The following is a 12,831-nucleotide window of genomic DNA, read 5'->3' on the forward strand; positions in this document are numbered from 1 at the left end:
TATTTAAGAAGCAACATTAAATAAACTTAACTCTTGCTTCAATAAATAATTCTGGATGCTAGATTAATTAAAAACAACACTTAAGTAAATAACAGTTCAATAATGAATCACTTATTAATTAAACAAAGATAAGTTGATTAAATGATCAGCAACTCAATTATTTAACTAAAGATGAGTTTATTAAAATTTCAATTCAACTTGCAATAAATTGCAAGAAACGCCTATTGGGTTACTCCTTTCATGATGAATGGAATCAACTTCTTATTCTCTCCAAACTCGATCCACATAGCTTGTTAAAGCTTCTTTAAATTTCTTAGCTCGTGACCTAGTTATAGGCCCTTGTGGCAACTCAATAGAAACATCCCAGGCTGAGATCGTATCAGTTTCCAACACCGCTGATAAACGGGCTGTTACACTTAGCATTTTGCAATAATATAGTTTTGCACTAACTAAAACTCGCAATATCATAAATCTTATAATTCACTTACTATCTGCTTTGATATGAAATATATAAGATGAAATGATATATGGAAATGAAGTTAAAGGAAATATGTTGTGTAGCTTCCGGTAGGGCAGATATACATTGCAAATTGGATTGGCATAACACAATTAAACATGCTATTAAATGATTCTTAAATGATGAGCTATAAAGAGAGAATGTATATGAATGAAATGGAAACATATGATATGAATTTGACTCTGAATTTTGGGTATGTAGCTAGCATGAAAATGGAATGTCTGTGTTATGATTGTGTTGGCATATAGAATTCGCCTATATAACATGCCATTGTCGTACTGAGTCTGTCTAAGTTCTATATACGCCAGTGGGTGTACTTTGTGGTTATGTGTGATTCCTTTGCAAGTTTGAACTGTGTTATTCGTATTTTTACTTAAGATTTCCATGGAACTCACTAAGTTCTTTTGAACTTACCTCGTTACCCTTTCCTTCTCAAGTCTACTGTTGAAGGAAGACGTTCTGAAGGATTACGCCAGAGGACATCTATTGTTGTGAGACATTTGTTTACTTGTACTATGCATGACATATGGGGGTGATGTCTAGTTGTATTTTGAGATGGAATTGTAACTGAAACTTATGATTGATAAACAATGCTTTAATGAAATTTCATCTAAGTTTTTGGAATGGTTTTATAATGTTATATTTCGAATAATGAAATTATCTTATTGAAGTTTATACACCATTTGGCTTATACTTTATTTTAATATTTTATTAAAAGTTTAATTCAAACACTGCAAACTATACAAAGTTTTCACCAAAAATAGTTTTAAAGATGGGTGATTTCTAAGTAATGACATGTCATACTTGGGGTCCTTCTAAGGGATCAATTTTGGCGTGTTACAGTTCATCTCTTTCTCTCTCCCAACTCTCTTTATTCCTTCAATTTCTCCTTTCATTTACTTTCCCACACAATTTCTCTCATTCTCCTTCATCCAGACTTCCCTACCATTCCATGGCTTCTCTCTTTATTTTCTTTTTCATTAAAAACTCAGCTTTCATCTCTTTGGAAAAAAAAGAAGAAGAAGCTAGAATCAATTAGAAATTTTAAACAATGCAAGATTCATGCATGCTAGAAGAAAGACTAACTATGTTTTATGGCTTCTTGGTTTGACTCTTTTGGATTTTGAATGATTCAGTTTCCTAATGAGCTTAGATTTGGTATTCTCATGCCTTTCTTTATTATGTTTTTCTTATCAATTTTTTTCTTTAAGTTTTTGCCCTATGCTTCTCTATATGTATTTGTAGTTTTTTATTTTTATTTTTTCCCAATATTTGTCTTTTGGTATAATTGTTTATTGTGTTTGCATGCTTATCCTTTTATAGATCTAAAATGAAATTAAATCTTCAAAAACATAGATTTTTCTCTTCCATAAGCCATTGTATTTCCACATATTCTGATTTCTTTTAGTTTTTTTCCTTGCATATCATGGTGTTATGGGGATCTAAGGTTTGCATTGTATTCAATTTTTCCATTTCCACCCCCTTTTTTTATTTTTCTAATTTTTGGTAATTTTATATTAAGGTATGATTTTTTTTTATATTAATAGCAAATTAAAGGTTTCCACTATGTAGGCCTAAAAAGGTATATGTTATGGTTTTGACTCTCCTAAATGTTATAGCATAAAAAGTATCCATAAGATAATTAATTTAGTTGTTGTCTTCCTCTTATTGTTGTTAGTTTCCGGAATAATCTTTTTGCCTCATTAAATTATGTTCTTTGCTTTTGTTCATTCACTTTTGGTCTACAGAGAAGTTAAATTTGAAGAATATGGACGAGTATAAATATTTTTATATCATTCAATTTTAGTATCACTCATTGATTGATTTTGGATTTAGCTCAAGTCAATTTTGGGAGGTTTAATTATGACATTAATTGTACATACCGTTAAATATATATTGATATAAAGTGTTTGACTATGTTTAGTGTCACGAGTTAAGTGACACCAATTCAGACATGCGGTGTAACTATATCAAGTTTATGTACAGAGGATAATTATATAATTTAAATATTAAAAATATTATAATTTTTTAAAAAGCTTCCCACTTTTTTTTTTTTAAATTACTCCTCCTCAAAAACGATCAACCTCTTTAAAAATTTACAATTCTTTTAACAATATTACTTTTTTTTAAGAATTAACTATATGAATTTTAAGAAATCATCGACTATCTTTAAAAAAAATTATAAGCTTATCTTTAAAAAAAACTAATCCAAATATAAATTCTTCTTATTCAAATAAATATAATTTCTCACCCAAAGAGTGGGTACCAATATATTCAGTTTTTAAACCAAAACCTAATAAGTATATTAGATCACATTCTTACCATTACACTAATATGTATATCACTTTTTGAATAAAAATATAACAACGATTACACAGTCATATATAAATAAAATATGATAGCATGAAATAACTTTTCTTCTTTAAAAAAAAAAAAGAGAGCATGAAACACTATTACTGATAATAATTAACCTTAATAAATAATTTTGAACTACAATATAAATAACTTCTAAATTTTTAAAAATCAATCCCGCGTAACACACGAGATGCTGAAATAACACTTTCTTTCATAATACTTTCATAAATTTCAATAATAAATTAAATTAAATTAAAGACAAGGATAAAATTTAGAAAAGTTGAAACCAAGAAGATTTTTAAAAAAAATTATTCCAAAATGAAAAACATTTAACAATTTGATGCGAATGCGAAAGGTTAGACTTTTATTTATTTATTTATTTATTATATTTAATATTTAATATATATTAATATACTTTTTTTTCCTCTTACTTGTTAAAAGGTTATCACATATATTTTTCATAATTTTACTACATTTTTTCATAAAATTCAATGTCTGAAAGGAATAGGGTAATCTCTTGAATTTTATTGATAGACCTCAAGGGTTTATATATCTATACAATAGTAGTTATGTACGGATAAAATTGCTAAAAGATAATTTTCCATAATAATATCCTATAATATTCCATTAAGAATCAAATTGCTAAGAGATAATATCCCATAATAATATCCTATAACATCCCACCATTAGGAATCTAATTGTGTAACACCCCTAACCCCTCTCCGTCATCGGATTAAGGTCACGGGCATTACTAACACGTCATACAATTAATCAATCATAATTACACATATATATATACTTGCCATTAACAATATAATATACAGGGGCAGGTCAAAAACAATCAGATCATATCATACTAGAATATTATACAATCGAATAATGATTCATGCTATGCAATGCTAAACTTGGTCTTCCACTGTCTACACTCTTATCAGTATTTATACATTGCTAAAATTAGTCTTCTACTGTCTACACTCTTATCACTATTTATCCCTTCTTGAATGTCAAAATTCGGATACATACAAGACTATTCCAATTATTAGCATCAGAGTATTGGTCCATACTCTATCTACGATTATCTTTTTAATTTATCTTCGATGATGTTAGTCGAATGCACTTAATTTAGGTTTGCTAATCCACCCCAAAACAAAGTAAAAATTACTCTTACAGCCCCTATTTCGAGTCTACGGGACCTTAAAATTAGTTTAAAAATAGGCAGGGACTAATTTGAAACAATTCTGGAAGTTTAGGAAATAATTACAAAAAAAATTTGATACAAGGGTCACACGCCTATGTGGCCAGGTCATGTGCCTCACACGGCTGAGACACACGCCTATGTCTCGGGCCGTGTAATAATCGAAATAGGGATACATGCCCGTGTGTTCAGGTCGTGTGGAATGCCTCAGGCCATGTGACTCTCGAATTTGGGACACATGGCTGTGTCCTTGCTCGTGTAACTCACTGACTTGGGCCATACGCCCATGTGTGTTGCCCGTGTGTGACACACGCCCGTGTGGCCAGCCTGTGTGCACCTAAATGTACATTAAAACTCAAGTTTATCTTTTCCTACTTACTTGGGCACTAAGCAACTCAATTACCAATCGTTTAACCTATTCAAAACATAATTAAATATGCCCAAAATACACCAAATTCATCACTTAATATGCCTAACCAATGTACCCTCATTGGTACCATATTTTATATGTTCAAATACATCAACAACACATCAAACATTCAAGACTTTCATTCATATCACATTTACCATAATTGGACTATCACTTAGCTATTTAAGTTACTAAACTTTAATCTAACACATACCAAATATAAATTAGGCTAACATACCAACATTGCCTCAACCAAAACTATATACATATTTAAGCATCATTTCACTAGTAGCTAAGATAACTACACCTTATAGACAATATCAACAAAAGACTCCCTAGGTACATGCCATTACAAAATGAAGTATCACCACACTTGAGCTCGGGATTTGTGATTTGATTTTGAGTCGACAATAATTTGAACAGTACCTAGCCTGCGTACGGAAAACAAAATTGCACATTGAGTAAAACTTAGTGGTATTCCTATAATTCGAATAATATAAACTTGATATAAGTATTTAAAATGCAAAATGCAACAAATAAGCTATGTTCATGTGTTTCAATTCAATAGTATAATTTTTGTTCATTCTTTATTCACATCTACTAAGATTTTCACATGTTCAAATATATAAGTATATATCAATGACATTTCATTTAACATTTGAATACATTATCTCATACAATGGCATGATTCATATCTTTGATCAATACTTGAATTCATTCAAGTTTCACATCTCAATTCATCATTTCATATTTCATTTCTCATCTCATAATCATTTCTTATATTTGCCATTTCAATATTTTTCTCATCTCATATTTATTTCTCATCTTTTCCATTTCAATATCAATTATATCAATTATTATTTTAGTTTCCCCTATTAACACGACACGGACTTGAACAACCAATACACCAGTTTGACACCTAATGCCTCATCGACTCGAGGTCGAAGTAATCCTTGAACTCTTCTTATCTTATGGCATGCCATCTATATTCGACTTAGCCTAATACAGTTAATAGAATTTCATTTCACTTTTCAATACAACCAATGTCTCAATTTCACATATATACACATTATCACATATAAACATATATTCAATTCAATCTCCATATATATTCAATAAATTCATAATTTACTGAATCAATCCATTTCAATCGAGTATGAATTCAATTTAATTTCAAAGTACAAAAGTACTCACCTCAAATGCTTACCATATGCAACAATTCAAAATGTAATAATTTATAACTTAGTTCGGATTATAAAAACACAAACAATGATTTTCGAGCTATTCGACGTCGATTTTATCCTTCCCCTTTTTACTCGAGGATTCTGATATGACGTTAGCTATAGAATAAAACAATTAAATCACATTAATATTACACATTTCAATTTCACATTAATTTTAAATTTTTACACTATATTTTGCTTATTATTCAATTTAGTCCCTAAACTGAGACTAATTTTAACCTTCACATTTAACTTTATATTTTTATACTAATTTCACTCTAGACCACATTTAGCTTCCTCTTTTCAATTTGACCCCTTAATTTTGAAATTTTTTACAATTTAGTCTCTATTGTTCAAAATCAATAATTAATTCCACAATTTAGTCCTTTTTCCATTTCCAACTTAAAAATCTATCATTTAATCCCTAATATTTAAGCTATTCAACAATGTCAACATCTAAAATCTTGAACAATACTAAGAATTACAATATGGGTCAGGTAGTCCTAAGTACCGGGATTCTAAAAATGTAAAAATTACAAGAAAATGGACTAAATTGCACTAACCAATTTGAATTTGAATCTCAAAACCCCTAGGTTACCGTCGGCCTCTTGTTCTTTCTCTCTTTTTTCTTTCGTTTAATTTCAATTACATGCACTCATCTCTTTCTTTCCACTTTCTTTCTATTTCTTTCATTATAACTATTATTATTACTTAATATAAAATATACATTTAAGTTCCTGTAGCATGCACTAATCTATGATTTTGCTCTATTGATGATCCTGTGGGCTTTGCTCCCAAAAGACTCGCCTTCAAAATAATATTAAGTGCATATTTCCTTTAACAAATAAATAACCCCAAAGAGCTACGAGCTACCTCTATCCCCAAAAAATGTTTCAAAACACCAAGATCTTTCATATGGAAGCAAGAACTGAGATACCCCTTAAAAGTTTTAAAAGCAGCGAAATCGTTCCTAAAAATAACAAAATCATCAACATAAACTAGCACATTAATACGTACAGATCCCTTAGTGTATGTAAAGAGAGAATAATCAAAATATGATTGAAGAAATCCATAACCTTTCAGTGCAGTAACAAGCTTCACAAACCAACACTGAGGAGCATGTTTCAACTTATACAAAGACTTACACAAACGAAAAACCATTTCAGGCTTATCAGGAGAAAAACCTGGAGGAATAAACCTCTTCATCAAGACCACCATGTAGGAAAGCGTTATGGACATCCATCTGATGTAACTCCTAATTTTTCGAAGCTACAATAGCTAAGGAAACCGAACAATCACCATTTTCGCCACAGGTGTGAAAGTTTCATTATGGTCAATACCTTCCTCCTGGTGATTACAAAAAACAAAAAGTAGAACTTTAATTCTCTCAATACTTCCATCGGAGTTATATTTAATCTTGTACACCCACTTACTACCCAGTGCTCTCTTTCCAGGAGGAAGTGTTTTCATAGACCAAGTGTCATTATCCGCCAGAGCACAAATCTCCTTTTGCATAGCATCATGCCATCCTGCATCCTTCACATCCTTTTTAAAAGACTGTGGCGTGACCCCTGCAATAATAGCTGCAAGAAAGTTTCGGTGTTTCATAGTAAATTTGTCACAATTAACATATGCGCTATGAGAAATGAAGTACCTGATGAAGGCTCTGAAGCAGGTGAGGTGGGAGATGGACTTTTCTTTATGACGGTATGAGTGACAAAATCTCGAAACTTCATAGAGGGAAATTTCTCCTTATGCAGTCGTCCTAATTCAGGCGCATCATTACCCAAAGCCCTTTGTACCATCATGTCATTGGAGGAAGAAAAAAATATCACATGTGCCGAAGAACTCGCAGGTGGCGAACTCAAAGGTTGTGGAGTAACAAGCAGAGGAATTTTCGTGGGTTACAACACATTTGATTCACCAAAATATGTATAAAAAATTATGTCTCCCATATGGCAAAGCAACATTGTCAGGCTCAATAGTTGCAACATTCTCATTCAAACACGGAAAAATATCCTCAAAAAATTTCACATCGCGGGACACAAAGAACTTCTTAAAATCTAGATCATATAAATAATTATCAAGTTTAGAACTTAACTTGGACAAAAAAAAGTATTAAATCACTATTTGAAGCCTAAATTTAACGACTATTCTCATATTAGGGCTTAAACTTTTATTATTATTATTATTTAAGTTAGACTCTAAACTTAATAATAGCCCAATACTATCGAGTTTAGAGCCTAACTCCAATACGAGAATAATTACTAAATTTAAATCGTAACTTTAATTAAAAAACTTGAGACCCTAATGTGAAAAAATTAGGGACCTAAAAAATATTTAACTCGTAAAAAATTCATACCTATTGCCAAGTTCATTTAATCATATTTTAATCAAACACTTTCCGATAAGAAACTTTTCTTGGAATCACAAATTCTAACGTCTGAAGAATCATAACAAGGGAAAGAAGCGGTTGTGCTTTATATGACAAATCGTACTTTGTCACTCTTCTTAATGTAAAAGGATACAATACAGTCTCTTGAAAAGGTTTGAGGTTTGAGGTTTGAGATGGAAGTTGCTGAAGTAGAGGAAACCTTGAAGGTGTTGGACGCCTCTCTCTCTCTCATCAAATGGCGTCTTAAATCTTCTTCAAAGCGTCGTCTCCAAATAGGTCCTTTTTTTGCTTCTCTTCTTTCTTTCTGGGTTACTTCCAATATTTCACTTTCTGGGTTTTCTCTACTTTTCCTTTTCGCTCTGTTTTCTTTTTTGGGTATTTTGTTTTCTTAAATAACTGAAGGCTGAAATAAGCTAAACTTCTACTTTTTGTATTGCTTAAAGGCAGAGAGGAGTTTTAGTTTACTCGGTTTGTGGGTGAAAAGCATGAATTTTATTGTTATTTGTTTCATTTCCTTTGCAAAATCAAGGTTTGACAATTTAATTTACTCTCAGTCGAGGTAAGAATAGGATATGGGTACATGTTCGACATGAGTATACTCAATTTTCGAATGTGTATTTGATACTTCAGCAAAAATGAACATGATTTTGCATTTGTATGGATCAAATAGATTAAATGTCTGCTAAACACTTTGTTCAATTTTGATGAAGTATGATTTTGAATTTTGTTGTTGCCTAGATGCAAAAGCAACAATCAAATGGAATTTTTTTGACATGTAGTGCAAAAACTAGAATGTCCTAACCCATCTATTGTATCCATGAACTGCCCTATCGCATATTGAAATCGAAAGAATTATGGTATTTCTAGAATTTGATCTTTTGTTATGTAAAATTGAATTATTTCAATCATAACTTGGTGCTAATGCTTCGGCAGATGTTCTGGCTGTCTGCACGAGAATGAGGCCAGTTGTGATGATTGACTATGGTGGGAAGATGCCTGAACTGCAAGAAAATCTTTGTGCATTTCTCGAGCACTGTCGAAAGGTCTTACTCCACATTGATTCAATAGATTATTTGAGGAATAGAATTTGAATATATATGTCCTTACAACCTTTCTTTTTATTGCTTGTTCTGGTTTTCTTGCATTTAAAGTTTAGAATCCGCTTTTCAACAAGCTAATTTTTTTTAATTGATGTTTATATCACACTACATCTCATTCTGTGCCTTGTTTGATCCGTACGTTCATTGAACTGCATAGTGATATGAAGAACATATGTAGGCATTTTTGGATATGTAAATTGTTTTTGTCCTCAGTTTTCAGTTTTACAAACTATGGGATCGAAACCTTTCCATCAAATTATTTGTAGAAATTTGCTTAATTTAATCCTTTTCATATCTAAGTGGTAAGATCCTTTTTCAAACTTTTTACAATCAAGTCACTTTTTTTTTTTTTTCACAAAACCTGGAATAAATCTTTATCAATGATTTATAATAATATTTTGGATATCAACCATCAAAAATGCCTTGCAAGTATACTGACTTAAACCCTACTATTTTGTGGCTGCAGACAAAGAATATTTTTGGTTTATTGTAAGCTAAAATCCCATAGGCATAGTCAAATATCAGTAATATTGCATCATATAAATAGTCTTGCTAGTTACAATCATATCTATTTGTCGAATAGACGGTTCTAGTTATAGTGCACCATGTACTTTTGTGTTCATACTGGTTTCATATTGAAAATGTCTGTGCTAGATGCCCTACACAATTGTTACATCTTTTGATAATGTTTGTTATTGCCTTTTCTCCTAATATAATTTCATTCAGGAGTCAACCATTTTTGAACAGCTAAGAGTAATGGTTATAGAAGGTATGATATATTTGATACACGTAAAAGAAATGGCTGAGTATGTGAGTTCAAGCTTGAGTTCGAAAGTGGAACTGCTATTTGTGGATCTAGAACAGGATCCTCCTAAGGTAAACTGTCCTAAGTGCTTTAACTTTCCATAAATTTTTTATGTCCTGTCTAAAGGATTCATCTTTTACCTTCTGAACCTAGAACTTCACATTTTTGTTCCAGATGAGAACACTAGACGACAAAAGTTTACTAGGGATGCAGCTTATATCAATTCAGAAGTTATTCTCTTTATATTTTCCTCTTGAAGGAATGAGAAATGATCTCTTGCCACCTGACAGGGCAGAACCCATGGCAGATTCGAAATCCTTAAGCGAGCAGATTGGTTCTCAGTCCTCTGTACTTATGGATCTCAGCAGCTGCATGCATGACACCGAGGTCACTGTGCCAACTGTAAATGGGTAATCTTTTAATATCATTACATATTTGTATAATTTATAGCTATAGTATATCATGTCTCTATACCAACACATACTATGTTAAACACATGCAGCTTTTTGAGAAAAATATATGTTATTTGGACTTGGGTCTGAGTGAAATTTGAGGAATCTTGGAGGATCATATCCTGATGCCCGTATCTAAATATGCATCAGATGTGGATGCCAACCGCTGTACAAACTTTTGATAATAGGCTATCTAAATGTGCTCCAAAATGGTCTGTCCACATTGAGAAGTCGGTGGCATCGTCTAATTTGGGCAATTTTCTCTGTTCCTAAGTTCTTACATAAGCGACTTGCCATTGTTTCCCTGGCATAATATAAGCCGGCTGACTATATAATATTACGAAAACCATGTTGATTTGCTGCAGGTGGTTTCTACTTTTGTGGTACCTTACATATGACTTTGATTTCTATCCTGTTGCAGATGGCTTCTTGGTTATCCAATAGTGTACTTGTTTAGCAAGGATCATATTGAAGATGCTATATATAACCTTTCCACAAAATTTCTTCGCATCTACAAAATTTTGGTATCAAGGTTTGATTTTCCGATTCTTGTCTTTAGAATTTTTAACTCTAAGTACATGCGTTCCTGGAAATTGCCTAAGAAGGTTGATCTGGTCTGAAAACTCCAAATTTTGAAGCTTACAAAGAAAGAAAGTGAAGTAATTAGTATAATATGGAGGAATCGGATTGGAGTAAATATATTCCTCAGTATCTGAATGAATATGTTAAAATGTATGGTATGTAGGTTCAACTTTTGAGGATCACCATGAGTTTCTTTCCCAACTTGTGTCCTCAAGAATGCAGATTCCTTATCTGATATATTGCTATAAACGACATAAAGCTAATGGTTTATTCATGTTAAAATTTTGAATTATTGCAGGACGAGTGCCCCCAATAAAGGATCCCAACCAGAAGAATTAATGAGGTAAGTTCCTTATAGTAATTTGTAAGAGTCTCCAGGTAAGTTTTAATTACATTCTTTGAGAGAGCAAGAAGAGAAACACCATTACATTTTGCCTTGCTCCCTGGGGTGGCACAAGGGCTCCGGAGCGACAAACTTGTGATTCTCTAGTGATTGCCAGTCCCAAATTCGACTGTTACAATGGAAAGCTTGGATATTATACGTAGATATTACTCAGTTGTAGACTTTAATGATTGGAAACGAGTTTCTGTAGAAGCTACATTCTTTGTTGCAGCAACGACACACACACACACATATGCATCATGCTAGAACTGATCTTTTATATTCAAGATTACATCAATGTATTTTTACGCAGTTTTTCAGTTCCCTATGAACTGAGCATGAGAGGGAGCAATGAGGCATGGGCGGAGACATTCTTGGCTTGCTTGCAGTCGAAATGGGGAAGATGCAAACAAACTTGGAGCTCCTTGGAAATGGAGGTTAGCGAATGCTACCCACAAGCAATCGCTTTATAGCAAACGGTACCTCTCTAATCCCAATTAAACCCTAGTTCCATTAATTCAGAAAAAGGAAAAACCCTAGCTCCTTCCTGCCCCCGTTTCAGTGTGCATGGTCAATATTTACATTATCCAACACCATATTCAAATCCAGATGAAAGATAATGATAACGTAACGAACAATATTCATTCAAGAGAGAATGATTGGTATTTAATGCATTTGCTTGCTGATTATTAGAACAGTGTGTCAATAAGTAAGTAGCAATAGGATCCAGATTTTAGTTTTGTTCGTACCTATGCTACTACTGGTTTTCAATTTATTTTAGTAGTTTTAACTCCTCTGTTGCAAGTAAAAGATAATAAGAAAAAAAATATGAATTCAAGGGTTTAAAGGTTTTCTATATTCAAATAATTAATTGTTCAAAAAATAAAAATTGACATATAATAATTTAATTGATATATTGTAGAATTATAAAATGTATAATTTTTAATAAATAAGATAGAAAATTGTAGTGCAAAAACCATTAGAATTATGATGAGCCATAATTCTTCATAACAAAGAAAGCTTTAGCTTAAGGGTAAAAGAAAGAGTTGTAAACGTCTGAATCTAATAAATTAAGCTTGAAGTTCTATTATTGAATAATTAGTATTGATCTATACTATTATTAAAAAAAAAAAAAACTCCATGAATTTATATATCATGATATGAATTTAATAAAAATAGTATCTAAAAATTAAAAATAAACAATCAATTCATAGATTACAATCATACATTGATGAAAGAAAAAATAAATCACGCATCACTAAAATGAAAAATTTTGTTTTTGAAAAGTGATATATATTATTGATTTTCATATTTAATAAATTTTACCAACTTAATTTAAAAGTTAAAATATATTTCAAAATCTTTTTACTATTTATACATTTGGAATTTAGTTTTTTTTTTAAATTTAAAAATACA

General features: G+C 31.4%; 1 protein-coding gene across 1 annotated transcript; it reads left to right on the forward strand.

The window, feature by feature from the left end:
- The first annotated feature begins 8,005 nt into the window (after window positions 1-8,005).
- LOC107914658 (uncharacterized) lies at window positions 8,006-12,085 on the forward strand. The gene is made up of 7 exons (XM_016843635.2): window positions 8,006-8,370; window positions 9,028-9,137; window positions 9,921-10,070; window positions 10,174-10,409; window positions 10,873-10,983; window positions 11,332-11,376; window positions 11,729-12,085. Exons 1-7 carry the CDS (start codon window positions 8,268-8,270, stop codon window positions 11,886-11,888), a joined length of 915 nt encoding a protein of 304 aa, XP_016699124.1. The 5' UTR covers window positions 8,006-8,267; the 3' UTR covers window positions 11,889-12,085.
- Window positions 12,086-12,831: the final 746 nt, after the last annotated feature.

This window comes from Gossypium hirsutum, chromosome D10 (assembly GCF_007990345.1).
Source record: "Gossypium hirsutum isolate 1008001.06 chromosome D10, Gossypium_hirsutum_v2.1, whole genome shotgun sequence".
Taxonomy (NCBI): domain Eukaryota; kingdom Viridiplantae; phylum Streptophyta; class Magnoliopsida; order Malvales; family Malvaceae; genus Gossypium; species Gossypium hirsutum.

Coding starts and splice junctions, on each gene's coding strand:
- LOC107914658 (XM_016843635.2), top strand. CDS start 8,268: ATGGAAGTTGCTGAAGTAGAGGAAACCTTGAAGGTGTTGGACGCCTCT. Junction 10,410..10,872: donor ACTGTGCCAACTGTAAATGG/GTAATCTTTTAA, acceptor ATCCTGTTGCAG/ATGGCTTCTTGGTTATCCAA. Junction 10,984..11,331: donor TACAAAATTTTGGTATCAAG/GTTTGATTTTCC, acceptor GAATTATTGCAG/GACGAGTGCCCCCAATAAAG.